General features: G+C 36.2%; 2 protein-coding genes across 2 annotated transcripts; one reads left to right on the plus strand and one right to left on the minus strand.

The window, feature by feature from the left end:
* Positions 1 to 248: 248 nt before the first annotated feature.
* On the plus strand, positions 249 to 5629 carry LOC111381057 (methylthioribose kinase-like). The gene is made up of 6 exons (XM_023004767.1): positions 249 to 600; positions 1424 to 1733; positions 2185 to 2359; positions 2458 to 2659; positions 4850 to 5064; positions 5321 to 5629. Exons 1-6 carry the CDS (start codon positions 415 to 417, stop codon positions 5499 to 5501), a joined length of 1269 nt encoding a protein of 422 aa, XP_022860535.1. The 5' UTR covers positions 249 to 414; the 3' UTR covers positions 5502 to 5629.
* A 476-nt stretch (positions 5630 to 6105) lies between these two features.
* LOC111391208 (transcription factor bHLH154-like) lies at positions 6106 to 14265 on the minus strand. The gene is made up of 5 exons (XM_023016373.1): positions 13734 to 14265; positions 13541 to 13645; positions 13387 to 13455; positions 13174 to 13281; positions 6106 to 6480 (listed from the first exon to the last, which is right to left on the minus strand). Exons 1-5 carry the CDS (start codon positions 13992 to 13994, stop codon positions 6319 to 6321), a joined length of 705 nt encoding a protein of 234 aa, XP_022872141.1. The 5' UTR covers positions 13995 to 14265; the 3' UTR covers positions 6106 to 6318.
* Positions 14266 to 15441: the final 1176 nt, after the last annotated feature.

The following is a 15441-nucleotide window of genomic DNA, read 5'->3' on the forward strand; positions in this document are numbered from 1 at the left end:
AAGCCCATATATTCTCTTCTAAAAGGCACTAAATTTAAAATATGACCAGATTCAATGAACCTCGCCAATCATTTTGTTTGTGTTGTCGTGCCCAAAAGTAGCACTATTCGATCAATAAAGTTATTTGTACAAAGTTGAATTACAAAAATTGAATTACAAAATGTGTTAACAAAATTCATGCCATTAATTTGAAATGATTAAAAAATTTGGTTTTAAAATAATTGATGTGAATATTATTTTCTCAACCAACTTTATTACTTTTTATGAGTGTCGCACAGCTCTTATTCGATTGACATTGCCTTCCGTTCACCAATCATATTCTTCCATTTCTTACCCTTCTCGAATCAAAGTTCACATTACAGTCTCAGGTTTTCAGTCTTCTCAATTATTATCTACACTGTGCACCACTAGGGTATGGCTTCTGATGGATTCCGGCCACTGGACGAGAAGTTATTGGTGGAATACGTGAAGGCAACTCCAGTACTGGCTGAGAAGCTGGGCAATCAGTTTGATAAGCTGGAAATTGAAGAAGTAGGCGATGGAAATCTCAATTTTGTGTATATTGTTATTAGCCCATCAGGCTCCTTAGTTATCAAACAGGTAACAAGATCTGTGCTCTCAGATCATTTTTTAGAATTCGACCGACTTGCTAGAGTAAAAACTAAAAAGTTTTTCTTTTATTTATATATTTATTTTTTTGCTAGCCATTATTCGGCATGTTCTCGTTACATTTAAGCTCCCAAGAAAAGAAAATGTGTTGAAAATCAAAGATAGATGATGTTACTTTGATTTGATTGCAAGATATGGCTCCATCAATCAGACTTAATATCGAAGGGCTGAAATTCATCAATTTTCTTTGTATATCCATGCTAGCTAGTGTTGATTGAGAAAGATGAGGGTTTTTGGTCCATATTAGTTCTAGATTTTCTTGGGAGGAGAATGATTGGGGCAGCATTTCCCGACTTTATTTTGACTTGCAAAATAAGAAGCGAGAGAACAAAGTGGAACCTTCCATCCTGGTTAGCAAAGGAGGCTAGAATTAAGAGAAGAAGACAACACCAGCATTCTTGAAGTTTCTTACATATTTGTTGTTGTTTTATGTAATGTCTTATAGAATGAGGATTTAAATAATATTGATACTCTATTGTCATCTTACTCTAGCAAACCTTCACGATAAAAATCTACCACGCCGAAGTTTTAATCAACCATAGAAAGCTATAGAGTTCTCTAACACATTTACATATTGGGGTGTCTAATATGTAGAACAACTTCTAAATCAAGTGCCTTAAAACCTGAAGGCGTGTCATGGGGAAGATGTTAAGAGTTAAAAGCTTCTTTCATATAGATCAAATATCATCTCTCAATGACCTTGAGGAAAACTATGAATACTGTTCCTTCTCAAACTGTTTATAAATCTCTGCAGGCTCTTCCTTATATTCGTTGTATAGGGGAGTCATGGCCAATGGCAAAAGAACGTGCCTATTTTGAAGCAATCACACTAAAAGAGCATGGTGGCTTGTGTCCTGACCATGTTCCTGAGGTTTACCATTTCGACAGCTCGATGTGTTTAATTGGTATGCAGTACATTGAGCCTCCTCATATAATCTTAAGAAAGGGGTTGATTGCCGGGATTGAGTATCCATTGCTTGCAGAGCACGTATCAGACTATATGGCTAAAACCCTATTCTACACGTCCCTTCTGTATCTTACAACAACAGATCATAAAAGTGCAGGTAAGCAATTTGCTTGGTCTTTTTACGATCATCTAACACCTGTACTAGATCTACAGTTGACTTCAATTGTTTATCAGAAACTTGTATTATAACTTTAGAATGTGAAGATTCTGCCAGTAGCTTTTTGTTTAGTCTTCACAGACCCCTAAGGTACCTAATTTGACTGTCTCCTATGTTGACTTTTTGTTCCATACTTCAGTTTCATGGCCTTCACACCGTATCGTTTCTGAACAGCACCATTATCATTTCCATTCATGTCCTCTCATTATCCTCTTATCCTTTCCAATTCACCATTAGTTTATGTAAGAAATATTGATGAGTTTTAGCTCCTACGTCAATTAATGTTGGAAGTCAGAACATAAATACTAGGCTGTTCATCCTTGTTACTGAATTTTAACCATATTACATGCTTGTATATGCATGTCTCATTGGTACTTCAATACTTGTGCAGTTGCTAAATATTGCGGAAATGTGGAGATGTGCAGACTCACTGAGCAGGTTGTCTTTTCTGACCCTTACAAAGTGTCTGAACATAACCATTGGACATCTCCTTATCTTGATTCTGATGCCGAAGCAGTTCGGGAGGATAACCTTTTGAAGCTTGAAATTGCTGAGCTAAAATCCAAGTAATCTGCAATGTTAAAATTCGATTCCTTATACTGCATTTTATTAATTTTTTAATAGATGTGGAATTTTTCCTTACGTTTCTTTGGTAACCTTCCAGATTCTGTGAAAGAGCCCAAGCTCTTATACATGGTGATCTCCATACAGGTTCTATCATGGTGACTGGAGATTCAACTCAAGTTATTGATCCTGAATTTGGTTTTTATGGGCCAATGGGATTTGATATTGGAGCTTTTGTTGGTAATTTGATTTTAGCTTACTTTGCACAAGATGGACACGCTGTCGATGGGAATGATCGAAATGTATATTCTGACTCCACATTCCTTTTCATCATCACTTATTTTCTGACTATCTTAAGTTTTCTGCAATAACTCTCTGCTTCGCCATGATATGTTTTTTCTTGATATTTTTACTTCTAAACTTTATAGTGTCATTCAGTTTTCTCATCTCTCGCTCTCTCTCCCCAACCCCTTAGAAATGGCATCTTCTAGAATTTTCCTTCTCATAGTTGCTTGCTGGATTGCTTCCATTCTAATTAGAGTCTTATCGTGCATATAGTAAATAAATTACTTATATCTGTCCATGTTATGATAGAGGGAATTGCTTGAGATTAATAAATTTCTGTTGTATAATTGACATGTGCGCGTAAATCTACCGTGCCCTGGATTTTTTGTTTGAAAGCAAGATTTACTGTGAAAAATTCAATTTTGTTAGTGAGGTTATTGGCCGAATTTGTTTCTGGAGTAAACTGGAATAGCCGTTTTCAGATACACACTTAAAATGTATCTGCAGAGTTTATCCTCAGTATGACCACTTCATTTAAACATTAAAAGTAGTATGTTCAAGTTGTTTGTTGAGGTTCTGATTGTTTATATTTCTTGAATTAGACACTTCGTTTGAAAGGTGTCATTTATACGAAGTGGATAGTGTTTTTGACTTTCCAAAATGACATTAGGGTAGAGTAATTGTACATCTGGCTGCCAAATAGTGTGTTTATATGTGTATTGGGATCACAAATGGTTGTGCATTGCCTTGAGGGAGATGAAACATACCTGTGTAGTGATATCTAAATGGTGGTTTTTTTCATGAACATTGTCATCAGGAGACAATTTCTCCTCGCAGGCTTAACTTTGCAACTTTTTTTTAGATCATGTATATCAGCATATCAGCATAGTAGATGATTTTAACTTTGATAAATTCAGCTGTAGTGGATGCAAATGTCAGCTGAAAGGAAATGTGGAGCTTGTCACTTAGGAGAAAGTTGTGTCCTAACTGGTTCCTCTTTTTCCGTGCTTCATTACTCTCCAACTAACATGATTAAGGTCCCAATAATCTCTTGTTAACGAGGTAGTAATAAGAAGGGCCAGATTTGGGATTTATTTTCCTTTTTGGTTTTCTTCCAAAACTTCCATGTCATTTTTGCTTTCAAAATTTCCCATCTGATTATGCCTGTTAGGAATGTGTGTATTCTTTTCCATGACAGATTTCTGTTTAAAGTTAGTTGAGAGCTAACTGCTGTGAAGAAGGGGAAAAAAAAAACAACAGGAGCGTGTTGGCTCTAATTGTAAAATAGGGCACTAATATCTTGCATAAATAGAGAGTGAAAGTTACAAAAGGGGTTGGTACTCGTTATCTGAAAACCACAGGGAAAACTCATAGTTGTATAGAGAGAGAGAGAGCCTATTGTATAAAAGTCAAACTATTGAGTGTGTATCTTCTGCTCATACACGTAGTGAATTTGACTTTTAGATCATGTATATCAGCATATCAGCATAGTAGATGATTTTAACTTTGATAAATTCAGCTGTAGTGGATGCAAATGTCAGCTGAAAGGAAATGTGGAGCTTGTCACTTAGGAGAAAGTTGTGTCCTAACTGGTTCCTCTTTTTCCGTGCTTCATTACTCTCCAACTAACATGATTAAGGTCCCAATAATCTCTTGTTAACGAGGTAGTAATAAGAAGGGCCAGATTTGGGATTTATTTTCCTTTTTGGTTTTCTTCCAAAACTTCCATGTCATTTTTGCTTTCAAAATTTCCCATCTGATTATGCCTGTTAGGAATGTGTGTATTCTTTTCCATGACAGATTTCTGTTTAAAGTTAGTTGAGAGCTAACTGCTGTGAAGAAGGGGAAAAAAAAAAAAACAACAGGAGCGTGTTGGCTCTAATTGTAAAATAGGGCACTAATATCTTGCATAAAAGGGGTTGGTACTCGTTATCTGAAAACCACAGGGAAAACTCATAGTTGTATAGAGAGAGAGAGCCTATTGAATAAAAGTCAAACTACGAGTGTGTATCTTCTGCTCATACACGTAGTGAATTTGACTGGGAAATTTGTCCTGTTCTTGAATATAGCAATTCTTGTTCTGATTCTTGTAAATTGCTGGTGTCACTTCTGTGTTTTTTTCTTTCTTCATCTCTATAACTGTTCTTGTTTGTGTGTGCAAATCTTTAACAAGTAGCTTATCCAGTAAAAAAATTTTTTCAATGCAGCATTATAAAGTCTGGATTTTGAAGACTATAACTGAGACTTGGAATCTCTTCTATAAAAAGTTTACTGCTCTTTGGGATGAACATAAGGATGGTCCTGGAGAGGCATATCTTCCAGCTATTTATAATAATCCAGACGTACAGTTGCTGGTCAAACAGATATACATGAAAGAACTTTTCCACGACACTCTTGGATTTGGCGCTGCCAAAATGATAAGGTTAGATGGGCTTTTCTCCTCTGTGAATCAGATTCTCAACATTGCGACTTTATTGGACCTTCTGTTATTTTTTTCTCATACATGTGCAGTGTCTTTGATGGGTGTAGAATTTGTACCGTAAGATCAGTGTGTGTACATCACAAGCTTTTGTTGCTCCTTTTGCATTTGATGCTCCTTCATGCTTATTACTATAGATAGTTAATAAGTAAAGATGATAAACATATAAAGATGATAAACATACATCATTGACTTGCAGGAGAATTGTTGGGGTAGCTCATGTTGCAGATTTTGAATCGATCAAAGAGGCTAAAAAACGAGCAGATTGTGAGCGAAAAGCTCTTAACTTCGCCAAGAATCTTCTGAAGGAGAGAAGAAATTTCCAAAGCATTAGTGAAGTGGTTTCTGCAATGGAGCAACTCGATAAGTTATCTTCATAATTTTCATATTTTGGGATGTCTATATATGTTGGTTTTGAGGAGTGTTTTGCAGTAACTGCTCTGTATGAATTGACTAAGAATAAACTCCCTTGTGCAGTGGAAGGCTTCCCCTTTCTATTATGGATTCATATGTTTTGCTAAAAGCCTCAAACCCAAGGCGAGGAATAACAAATGTGTACATATCAACACGACTCCATTTTCTTAATAGTTTCATTCAATTATTCTTATTTACACAAAAATTTTAAATATAAAAAACTGATCCCTGAATTAATCTCAATAGTTTGTGTCGGGCGACATAGATTTTGAGGCTGGAGCATTACCACACCTGGGTTTTCCCAGTAACTCGAAGAAAATGATTACCATTTGGAACGAAGATTTCCCTCTCCGTTCCAATTATTTTTACATACCTTTCTGTTTATAATGGTAAAATCATCCATTAGAATGAAATTTAACAATGTATTTAAAGATGAGGGTAAAATTGTCCACTGGGGACCTAAGTACTATCAAAATAAAAGGTTGAGGATGTAAATGACACTTTTTAAAGGTTGAGAACAAAACAAAAGTGCCATAAGTGACAAAGGTTGGGACCTTCACTGCTATTTACTCCAAACATAACAAAATTTCCTTCGCAATTTCCTTCGCTTGTTACACTCCCACCACGTCTTCGATTTCTAACTTTCTGCCCACAAAATCCAAACAAAATAAACTTACATTAATATCTTCTCGATCTTACATATTTACCACTTACAAGTGCTTCCATTTCAGAGAGAACTCGACATTCGAAGTGTAAAATTTGCCTAAGGCAACCCAAAATTCATCAGTGTGAGGAAAAATTGTTGAGAACGGCAGCAGATGACCACAAATCAGCCCCATTCGAATCTGCTACATGTACAGTGAGTTTCAATGGCACCAGACACAAACCTCTGCTTCTCAGATCATCCGTTAGTTTTTCACTACTTCCCCGGATTTCTCCATTCTCCTGTATACAACGAACAACACAAAAATAGATGCTAATTATTACGTGCTACAGTATACTCATCATTTAATATCCAAAGTTTCAAGTCATGTAAACTATTGATGGTACCAAAATATATCGATCTAGACGAATAGAAAAGATCAAACTAGAAGGAAAGACCATTCTTGTACCCTAAAGTCAAAAGTATGGACTGCACTCAAAGCAAATGGTCTAGGAGCCCATTTGACAAAACTTTTGCTTTTATTTGTAAAAGAGATTAGTCAAGAAGGTAGATCTTAGGTCAATTTTCTCTTAAAACTCTTCAATAAAAGAGATTAGTCAAGAAGCTAGATCTTAGGTCAATTTCCTCTTAAAACTCTTCCAGCTAGACAATAAAATCCCTCATGGAATTCCTCTTAACCAATGAATAAAAGATAGTGCATTTATTACTTTCCTTGAGGAAGATACACTTTGCCTTTTGATAGTAAAAACTACGTTCCGCTTCACATATAGTAACGGTCTTCTTCCTCAAAATTAGCAACCAAAATCTAAAAATCAGCATTGATGGGCTGATTATGAAGCTGTAATTGAGCAGATTCTAACTCACTTTTCGCCTCGATTACTCTACCCGAACTATGCCCAAAATGCTTGAAATTAAGCTCCTTCAAAGCCCCCTTTAATTTGCACAATTTCTTGCAAAGGATGAATTGTTTTGTCCCCCGCACATAAAAATTTCAGCAGTCCCTTATCAAATCATTGAAATCCACATGCTTGGTCCACATGTTAAAGAACTTGAAAGGGCTTTTTACTTTCCTCACATGGTCATGTATAGAGACAATGCAAGGGGAGTAATCGGAGAGACATCCGGATGGTAGGAAATTTACTTCAACAAAAGCCCCATTTTGTATCCAAACATCATTAACCATAGCCCTATCAATTTTGCTCCAAACCGACCCATTAGTCCATGTGTAAAAACAACCAATGGAGTGTACATCCGAAAGACCCACGTTAAGATAACAAGTTGCAAGATCTTTAATTTCATACGGGGTAACATCCGCCCCGTTGCATTTCTCATCAAATTTAAGCACATTGTTGTAGCCACCCATAATTAACCAAGGTAACGACACATTTTCATTTATCTCCATAATGGTATTCCAAAGAGGCATTCAGATTACCATAGTGTGGAAACCATATACAAAATTTACAGGAGAAGTATAAGATGTTACCTTGCAAGTAGCTTTAACATGAATAATTTGTGGATGAACCTCCATCACATCCAAAAGAACTTTGGATGGATTTCACAAAATTAAGATCCATCCGGCTTGATGTGTGCAAAAATTATTAACTTGCATGAAACCAAAGAACTTGTCCCGCATAATCCTCATCAACTTCCGGTCCTCCAACTTTGTTTCCAAAATTGTCATAATTTCAATGCTATGAAACTTTATAAACTCTCGAATCTCATTTTGTTTGAGGGGTGGATTCATGCCCCTAATGTTCCACGAAGTGATCTTCATGAAGAAGCAAGGGAAATTCCCTTCTTCTCAAGCCCCGACTTCTTTTTCTCTTCTACTTTGCCTTTGAGCTTAGCATTTCCAGTTTTAGTAGAACCTGCTTCAATGGAGTTGGGAGGCCCATCGTTTCCAAATTTGCCGGGCTCAATCTGAGCATATTTTTTCCCCCAATACCCCTATTTTTCTTACTCACAACCTTCTCAAACGGCACTTCAACCTGGGCACAATTATCCCCTAGCTGGACGTCCATATTCTACTCAACAATCTGCCCAGAATTTCAGTCCACATGCTGTCTGTCCAGATTTTCGACCAAGTTGCTGGTCATTTTCGCCATCCCTAGCCAAATCATTTTGTTCCTCAATTTGTTGCAACATACATGCTGCATTATCAACAGATTTGTGAGCAATTGGGACAGATTTTCCATCGTTTCCAACCTTCTTTAGATAGGAACCAGCAACCTTGCCTTTACCTTTCTCCCCACCAGAATTTTTGTTGAGAAGAAGGGAATTTCCCTTGCTTTTTCTTCATGAAGATCGCTTCGTGGAACATTAGGGGCATGAATCCGCCCTTCAAACAAAATGGGATTCGAGAGTTTATAAAGTTTCATAGCATTGACATTATGGCAATTTTGGATACTAAGTTAGAGGACCGGAAGTTGATGAGAATTATGCGGAACAAATTTGTTGGCTCCATGCAAGTTAATAATTTTTGCACACATCAAGTCGGAAGGATCTTAATTTTGTGGAATCCATCCAAAGTTCTTTTGGATGTGATGGAGGTTCATCCACAAATTATTCATGTTAAAACTACTTGCAAGGTAATATCTTATGCTTCTCTTGTAAGTTTTGTATATGGTTTTCACACTATGGTAAGCCGAATGCCTCTTTGGAATACCATTATGGAGATAAATGAAAATGTGTCATTACCTTGGTTAATTATGGGTGACTACAACAATGTGCTTAAGTTTGATGAGAAATGCAACGGGGCGGATGTTACCCCGTATGAAATTAAAGATCTTGCAACTCGTTGCCTTAACGTGGGTATCTCGGATGTGCGCTTCATTGGTTGTTTTTTTCACATGGACTAATGGGTCGGTTTGGAGCAAAATTGATAGGGCTATGGTTAATGATGTTTGGATACAAAATGAGGCTTTTGTTGAAGCAAATTTCCTACCATCCGGATGTCTCTCCGACCACTTCCCTTGCATTGTCTCTATACATAACCGTGTGGGAAGAATAAAAAGCCCTTTTAAGTTCTTTAACATGTGGACTAAGTATGTGAATTTCAATGATTTGATATGGGGTTGCTGGAATTTTTATTTGCGAGGAACAAAACAATTCATTCTTTGCAAGAAATTGAGCAAATTAAAGAGGGCTTTGAAAGAGCTTAATTCCAAGCATTTTGGGCATATTTCGGGTAGAGTAATCGAGGCCAAAAATGAGTTAGAATCTGCTCAATTACAACTTCATAATCAGTCTACTAATGCTGATTTTCAGATTTTGATTGCTAATTTGAGGAAGAAGACCATTACTTTATGTGAAGTGGAACGTAGTTTTTACTATCAAAAGGCAAAGTGTATCTTCCTTAAAGAAAGTGATAAATGTACTAAGTTCTTTCATTCATTGGTTAAGAGGAATTCCAAGAGGAATTTTATTGCTACCGTTCTTAAAGAAGATGGGATGTATACTTCATCACAAGATGAGGTGGCTAGTGAATTTGTAAAATTTTATACTTCCTTGTTGGGGAAGAAATGCTCATCTCGACCTATTGACATAGATATCCTTTCAAATGGTCCCTTGGTTTCCCCGGAACAAGGTGATATCTTGGTTAGGGACGTTTCTCATGAGGAAATAAAAGATGCGTTTTTTGATATTGGGGATGACAAATCTCCCGGGCCGGATGGCTATACTTCTTGTCTTTTTAAGAATGCTTGGGGGATTATTGGTGATAATTTTGTTGGGGCTATCTCGAAAATCTTCTCTCCGAGTTGTATTCTTAAACAAATTAATCACACAGCAATTGCTTTGATGCCTAAATTGGATCACACGTCACATGTTGGTGATTATAGGCCTATTTCTTGTTGCAATGTTATTTATAAAGTGGTTGCTAAAATACTTGCTTCAAGATTAAGACCCATTTTGGGAGACATTATTGATCATGTGCAAATCGCTTTTGTGGAAGGTATGAGTATTATGGAGAACATTCATCTTGCCCAAGAGCTATTGAGGCAATACAATAGGAAAATAGTTGCTCCTCGATGCCTCTTGAAAATTGATCTTTCGAAAGCCTATGACTCGGTGTGTTGGGATTTCCTTAGAGATGTCCTTGTTGGTTTGCAATTTCCTTCGAGATTTGTTCATTGGATTATGGAGTGTGTTACTTCTACATCATACTCTATTGCTTTGAATGAGACTTTGCATGGATTTTTCAAAGGTGAGAAGGGTCTTCGGCAAGGTGATCCCCTTTCTCCTTTCCTATTTGTGCTTTGTATTGAATACCTCTCGAGATTGCTCAAAGATGCCACATATGATAGTGATTTCAACTTTCATCCTAAATGTGCCCCCAAAAGATCAACCATTTAGCCTTTGCCCGATGATTTGATGCTATTTGCGAGGGAAGATTTTTTATCGGTTCAAATTCTCATGGATTGTTTTTCTCATTTTGGTTCGGTCTCGGGATTAAAGTTCAATGTCCTTAAATCCAGCTTGTTTACAGCTGGTGTGCATGGACAAATTATTAATGATATCATGGAATTAACTTGTGTTCCTGGGGGGAGTATGTCATTTCGGTATTTGGGCATCCCCCTTGCATCGAACAAACTCAAAGTAAGTGGTTATGCTCATTTTCTTGATAAAATTACATCATATATTGATGCATGGAATTCCTCTACATTATCATATGCCGGCAAGATTGAACTTATTAGGGCTGTTCTTCAAGGAGTTGAATGCTTTTGGCTATCTATTTTCCCTATTCTGGCTACAATTATTTCTAGAATTGTTAGCCTATGTCGGACATTCCTTTGGGGATCTAAAAAATCGTTAGTAGCGTGGAAGGATATATGCCTACCAAAGGAGGAAGGGGACTTTGGATTAAAGGATTTGAAGAGTTGGAATTTAGCGCTTCTTGCTAAATCCCTTTGGAACATCCATAATAAAAAGGATTCCCTATGGATTTGGTGGGTCAATCATGTGTATCTTCATGGGTCTTGTATTTGGGAGGTTCACCCTAGGAAGGATCATTCACCACTCTTCAAGAAACTTTTTGAAATTAGGGACACTCTTTGTGAATATGGCGCTGCCCAACAGATTTTCTTTCGTGGTCGGTATGCTGGAATGGGATAGGTTTTTGCTGGAAATAATTCTGCACGACAGGACCTTAATGACAGGTTTTTTGATGCCAATCTTGCAATTAACAGCCCGGTTCATGGGCAGATAAGGGATGATCATTATGGCAAGAAAATTATGTTATTCGGTAAGCAGTTTTTGCAATCTTAGACTGAAAATCTGGGCAGTTCTGTAAGTGGTAAATTCACCACTAAAATTGCTTATGATTTCTTTAAACCTAAAGGTATTTTCAAGCCTTGGGAAACGGAAGTTTGGAAACCATGCATCACTCCGAAGCATTCTTTTATGCTTTGGTTAGGGGCCCAATCTAAGCTCCTAATTAAAGATAAATTGCCCTACTTGGATATCGATCGCAAGTGTGTTTTTTGTAGCTGTTTTGAGGAAACTTGTGAGCATCTTTTTTTCAAATGCTCTTTCACATCTTCCTTATGGGGGAGCATTAGGAGATGGCTTGGCATTACAAGATCTATGTCCACACTTGCTATTGTTCTTAAGTGGTTGAAAAAGGAGGCCCGTGGGACTTGGCTTAACGAGGCGAAGAGGATTGCTCTTGTAAGCACAGTGTACTACATTTGGCTTACGAGGAATAGGAAGATATTTGAAGACCCCTCACCCGACTTGAATTCCATTGTGAGACAGATCAAGACACACGTATACAAAGTCATGTTTACTTTGTATTCGGATGTCTTGATTCATTTCGAATCCTTGGCCGTGGATCATTGATCTTTTATGTATTTTGCCTTCTTTTGTTTCTCCCGGGTATGTCCGGAGTAGTTGTTTATGTTTATGGACATTGATTCGCTCGGGAATGCTCGGTGTACTTGTATTTGATTATGGACATTGTTTCGCCCAGGTATGACGAGTGTACTTGTACATGGTACATTTTTTATCAATATATTTACATTTACCGATATAAAAAAAACACAAGAAGAATCACTAGAATTCTCAAGGAACAAGTGTGCACCAAGTGGGAATTTCTCTCACCAGGTTGAGAGCATCTCTCTCTAACTTACAAAAAAAAAAAAAAAAAAAACCACCCTCAAATTTTGAATACACGCATAGACATTCTACCTATCTAACCTTCTCGTCAACTTAGGGACTTTGAGGACACTCCTTGCCACTTTTTTATTTGAAGGCTCATCAACGAGAAATACTAGAGCCACCCAAGAACAAACGTCAGGCTAGGTATTCAACTACATTACTTGTAATTATCCTACTCTTAATCCATGCATTTCCTCATTACACAACATAGCTGACTTTTTAAGGAACTCGAGATGGGACTGAAAACATACATATTTCTTGGCCATCATTAACAATAATCTCTCCAAATCGATGTCCAAGAAGCATTTCTTGCAAAATTTAGCCATATATTTCTCTTTAAAATAAAAATCTTTAATTGTCATACTCATTTTCAACTATATTCACGCAATAAAATATTTTACACATAAATCCAAAATTTTTTCCTACTTTAACCATTTTACAAAAAATCATTATTTAAAACATCATTTTTATTTTCTCTCAATAATGACCATCAAACATTGTTTAAGCAGATTTCAGATTTCTAGATTTAGCACTTGCTTTTCTCGTACTCATTTTTAATCGCACATTCTCTCGATAAAATATTTTTCACGTAAACACAAAACTTTTTCATATTTTTTTAACTACATATTCTCCAAAAATTTATTTACTATTAAAAAACTCAACACATTCTACACAAACAAAAAAAAGGGGCTGTCGAACGGGGGCTTAAGCAGTAGCTATAGCAGATTGATATCGATACTGAGCACAATAAGGTAAAAGCAGGCAGTTTAGTACAAATTTCAGATAAAAAATATCTGACAAGAAAAGGTACAACTTACAGTGAGGGAGGATGAAGGCTGCAAATATGGAGAATAGAGAACCTGGACCTGATCCTGCAGAAATCTTATGTATCCCAAAGCTTCATGAAGTACTGATGCCGTGTCAGTCTGCACATAAACACGCAAGAAAACGGAGGATTTCAGATCAAACGCATAAACTTAAACCTAATTTGATTTGTTTATTAAAGAGGGTGTCAAGAACTGAAGATGAACCTTGCCAAAGGGTGACACAAGTTGTTGCAATGCTGTAATTCTTTCTCCGAGTTTTTCTTTCTTCTTTCCCTGTATCATGCATGGAGAAAAAGGTGTTTGAATCAAGCATTTAGCATTATCAATTTCACATGGTTCATATATATGTGTGTGAGACCTTTGCAGAGCGGGTGATAATAGAATTTTCTGATTTCGTCTTCTTACAGCTTCCGACAGGTGCCCGAGCATTCGCCTCAGGATTCCTTGAAACATTTCTCTTTTTCTACACGAACAAAAAACAAAACCAGAAATTTAATTTTAAAGTTTAATTGCAATAAACCCATAAAAGGATTTAAGTCACAAACAACAACATTGGACTTGGGCAATGTGATAATGTCGCTTGCTTTTGTCGAAGAAGCCGAGGATGAATCGCTGCATGCCACTCCAGTTTTACATTCCTTTTGATAATCAGCAAATCGCAGTAACTTCGGAGAGTAACCAGATGAGAAAAATGGTGAAAAATTGAAACACTCATTTGCCTCAAGATTCATAATTTCATCATCCCCTAACAGAAGTTGGGAGTACCTCCCTTCGGCTACTGGTTCATCCTCAAACGCCCCATTGCTCGCCATTAATAGGCCAAAAGAGAGTTTTCTTCTTGTACAACGGAAGCTTCTTCTCTTCGAGTTAGCTATTGAACGACTTTGTATCTATGTATATATGTATCTTTTCGTCTTTCGTATGCAAATCTTGGGACGGAGTAACGGAGAGCGAACGTTAGATAGATAGGGACTTTGGTTTTGTCGTCATAGTCAAACTTCAAAACCATCCTAACGTTACCCAAGAAAACAGTGATTTATCCATCCAAAGCAAATGACCCTCCGGTTCCGGACCCGAAATCCGAATTTGGGAAAAACGGACCCGGGCGAACAGGATTTCTGGTGTTTGGCGTGGCGCACCCTGAAACCCAGCCATTGAGTCTAACCCATTCGTCATACATGCATATATAGCATGGCCCATGGACGTTACATGTGTTGGTCTTTTGATATTTGGCAGGACCAAGATTTGTTTAATTTAAAAAAAAAAAAAAAAACATAATTTTTTTAGGACACGAATAGAATTACATTTAAAGAGATAGTTATATAATACTAAATTCGACGAAATGACCTGACCATCTCTGATAAATAGTAAAAGTTTCTTTATCTAATTACAATGTCGAATTTGAGAATTTGGGTAGAATCGACAGTCTCTCTAGCATTTGGTCACGGAACTCTATTGATGTCTTTGGGTACGTAGAGTTTTCAAATATCATCTGACTTAAGGTTTTCAATGTTGATTTAATGGCAAATATTGAAGGCAGGTAATTAGCATAAACCGTCATTACTTTACAATGTTGTTGAGCAAAACGTCCTTACTTTTCAGTTTTTTGTATTTTCACACGTATTTTTCACTTTTCATTGCGAAAAATATCATTTTCATTCAATTTCTCAGTTAAAAAAGGTAAATTACAAATATACCCTCTCATTCAAATAAATTATGGAAAATTATTGAATAAATTGCAATTATATTTTCAAACTTTTTTAAAAAATGCAAATAAGTTCAAATAAATTATTAAAAAGATAATTAGCATAAAACGTTCATACCTTTCAATATTATTGTGCAAAAGTCTATACGTTTCATTTTTTTGAATTTTCACATTTCATTGATTCCTTTCTTTTTTAAATTATTTATTTGTACTTTTTTGAAAATTTTGGGAGTATAGTTACAATTTGTTATTTATTTTTCTTTTCTTTATTTTTCTTTTATTTAAATATGATGGCATATTCGTCATTTTAAAACTTCTAATTGAGAAAATGGAAGAAATGATGATTTTCATAATGAAATGTGAAAATAAGGATGAAACTTGAAAAAAAAATATATAAAAGGTGGAAAAGTTTTGCACAATAATATTGAAAAGTTGAGACATTTTGTGTTAATTATTCTTTTAATAATTTATTTGGATTCATCTGTAGTTTTCTAAAAATTTGGAATTATAATCGTAATTTATTCTTTAATTTTTTTTTCTTTGTTTGGTTTTTT

Source organism: Olea europaea, chromosome 3 (assembly GCF_002742605.1).
Source record: "Olea europaea var. sylvestris chromosome 3, O_europaea_v1, whole genome shotgun sequence".
Lineage (NCBI taxonomy): Eukaryota > Viridiplantae > Streptophyta > Magnoliopsida > Lamiales > Oleaceae > Olea > Olea europaea.

What these genes read in the sequence shown, in the direction of transcription:
- LOC111391208 (XM_023016373.1), bottom strand. Translation starts at nt 13,994, where the DNA reads ATGGCGAGCAATGGGGCGTTTGAGGATGAACCAGTAGCCGAAGGGAGG. An exon ending in TCACATTGCCCAAGTCCAAT is followed by an intron (nt 13,646 to 13,733) that starts GTTGTTGTTTGT and finishes TTGTTCGTGTAG; the next exon opens with AAAAAGAGAAATGTTTCAAG. An exon ending in TTGTGTCACCCTTTGGCAAG is followed by an intron (nt 13,282 to 13,386) that starts GTTCATCTTCAG and finishes GTTTATGTGCAG; the next exon opens with ACTGACACGGCATCAGTACT.
- LOC111381057 (XM_023004767.1), top strand. Translation starts at nt 415, where the DNA reads ATGGCTTCTGATGGATTCCGGCCACTGGACGAGAAGTTATTGGTGGAA. An exon ending in GCTCCTTAGTTATCAAACAG is followed by an intron (nt 601 to 1,423) that starts GTAACAAGATCT and finishes AAATCTCTGCAG; the next exon opens with GCTCTTCCTTATATTCGTTG. An exon ending in TCGATGGGAATGATCGAAAT is followed by an intron (nt 2,660 to 4,849) that starts GTATATTCTGAC and finishes TTTTCAATGCAG; the next exon opens with CATTATAAAGTCTGGATTTT.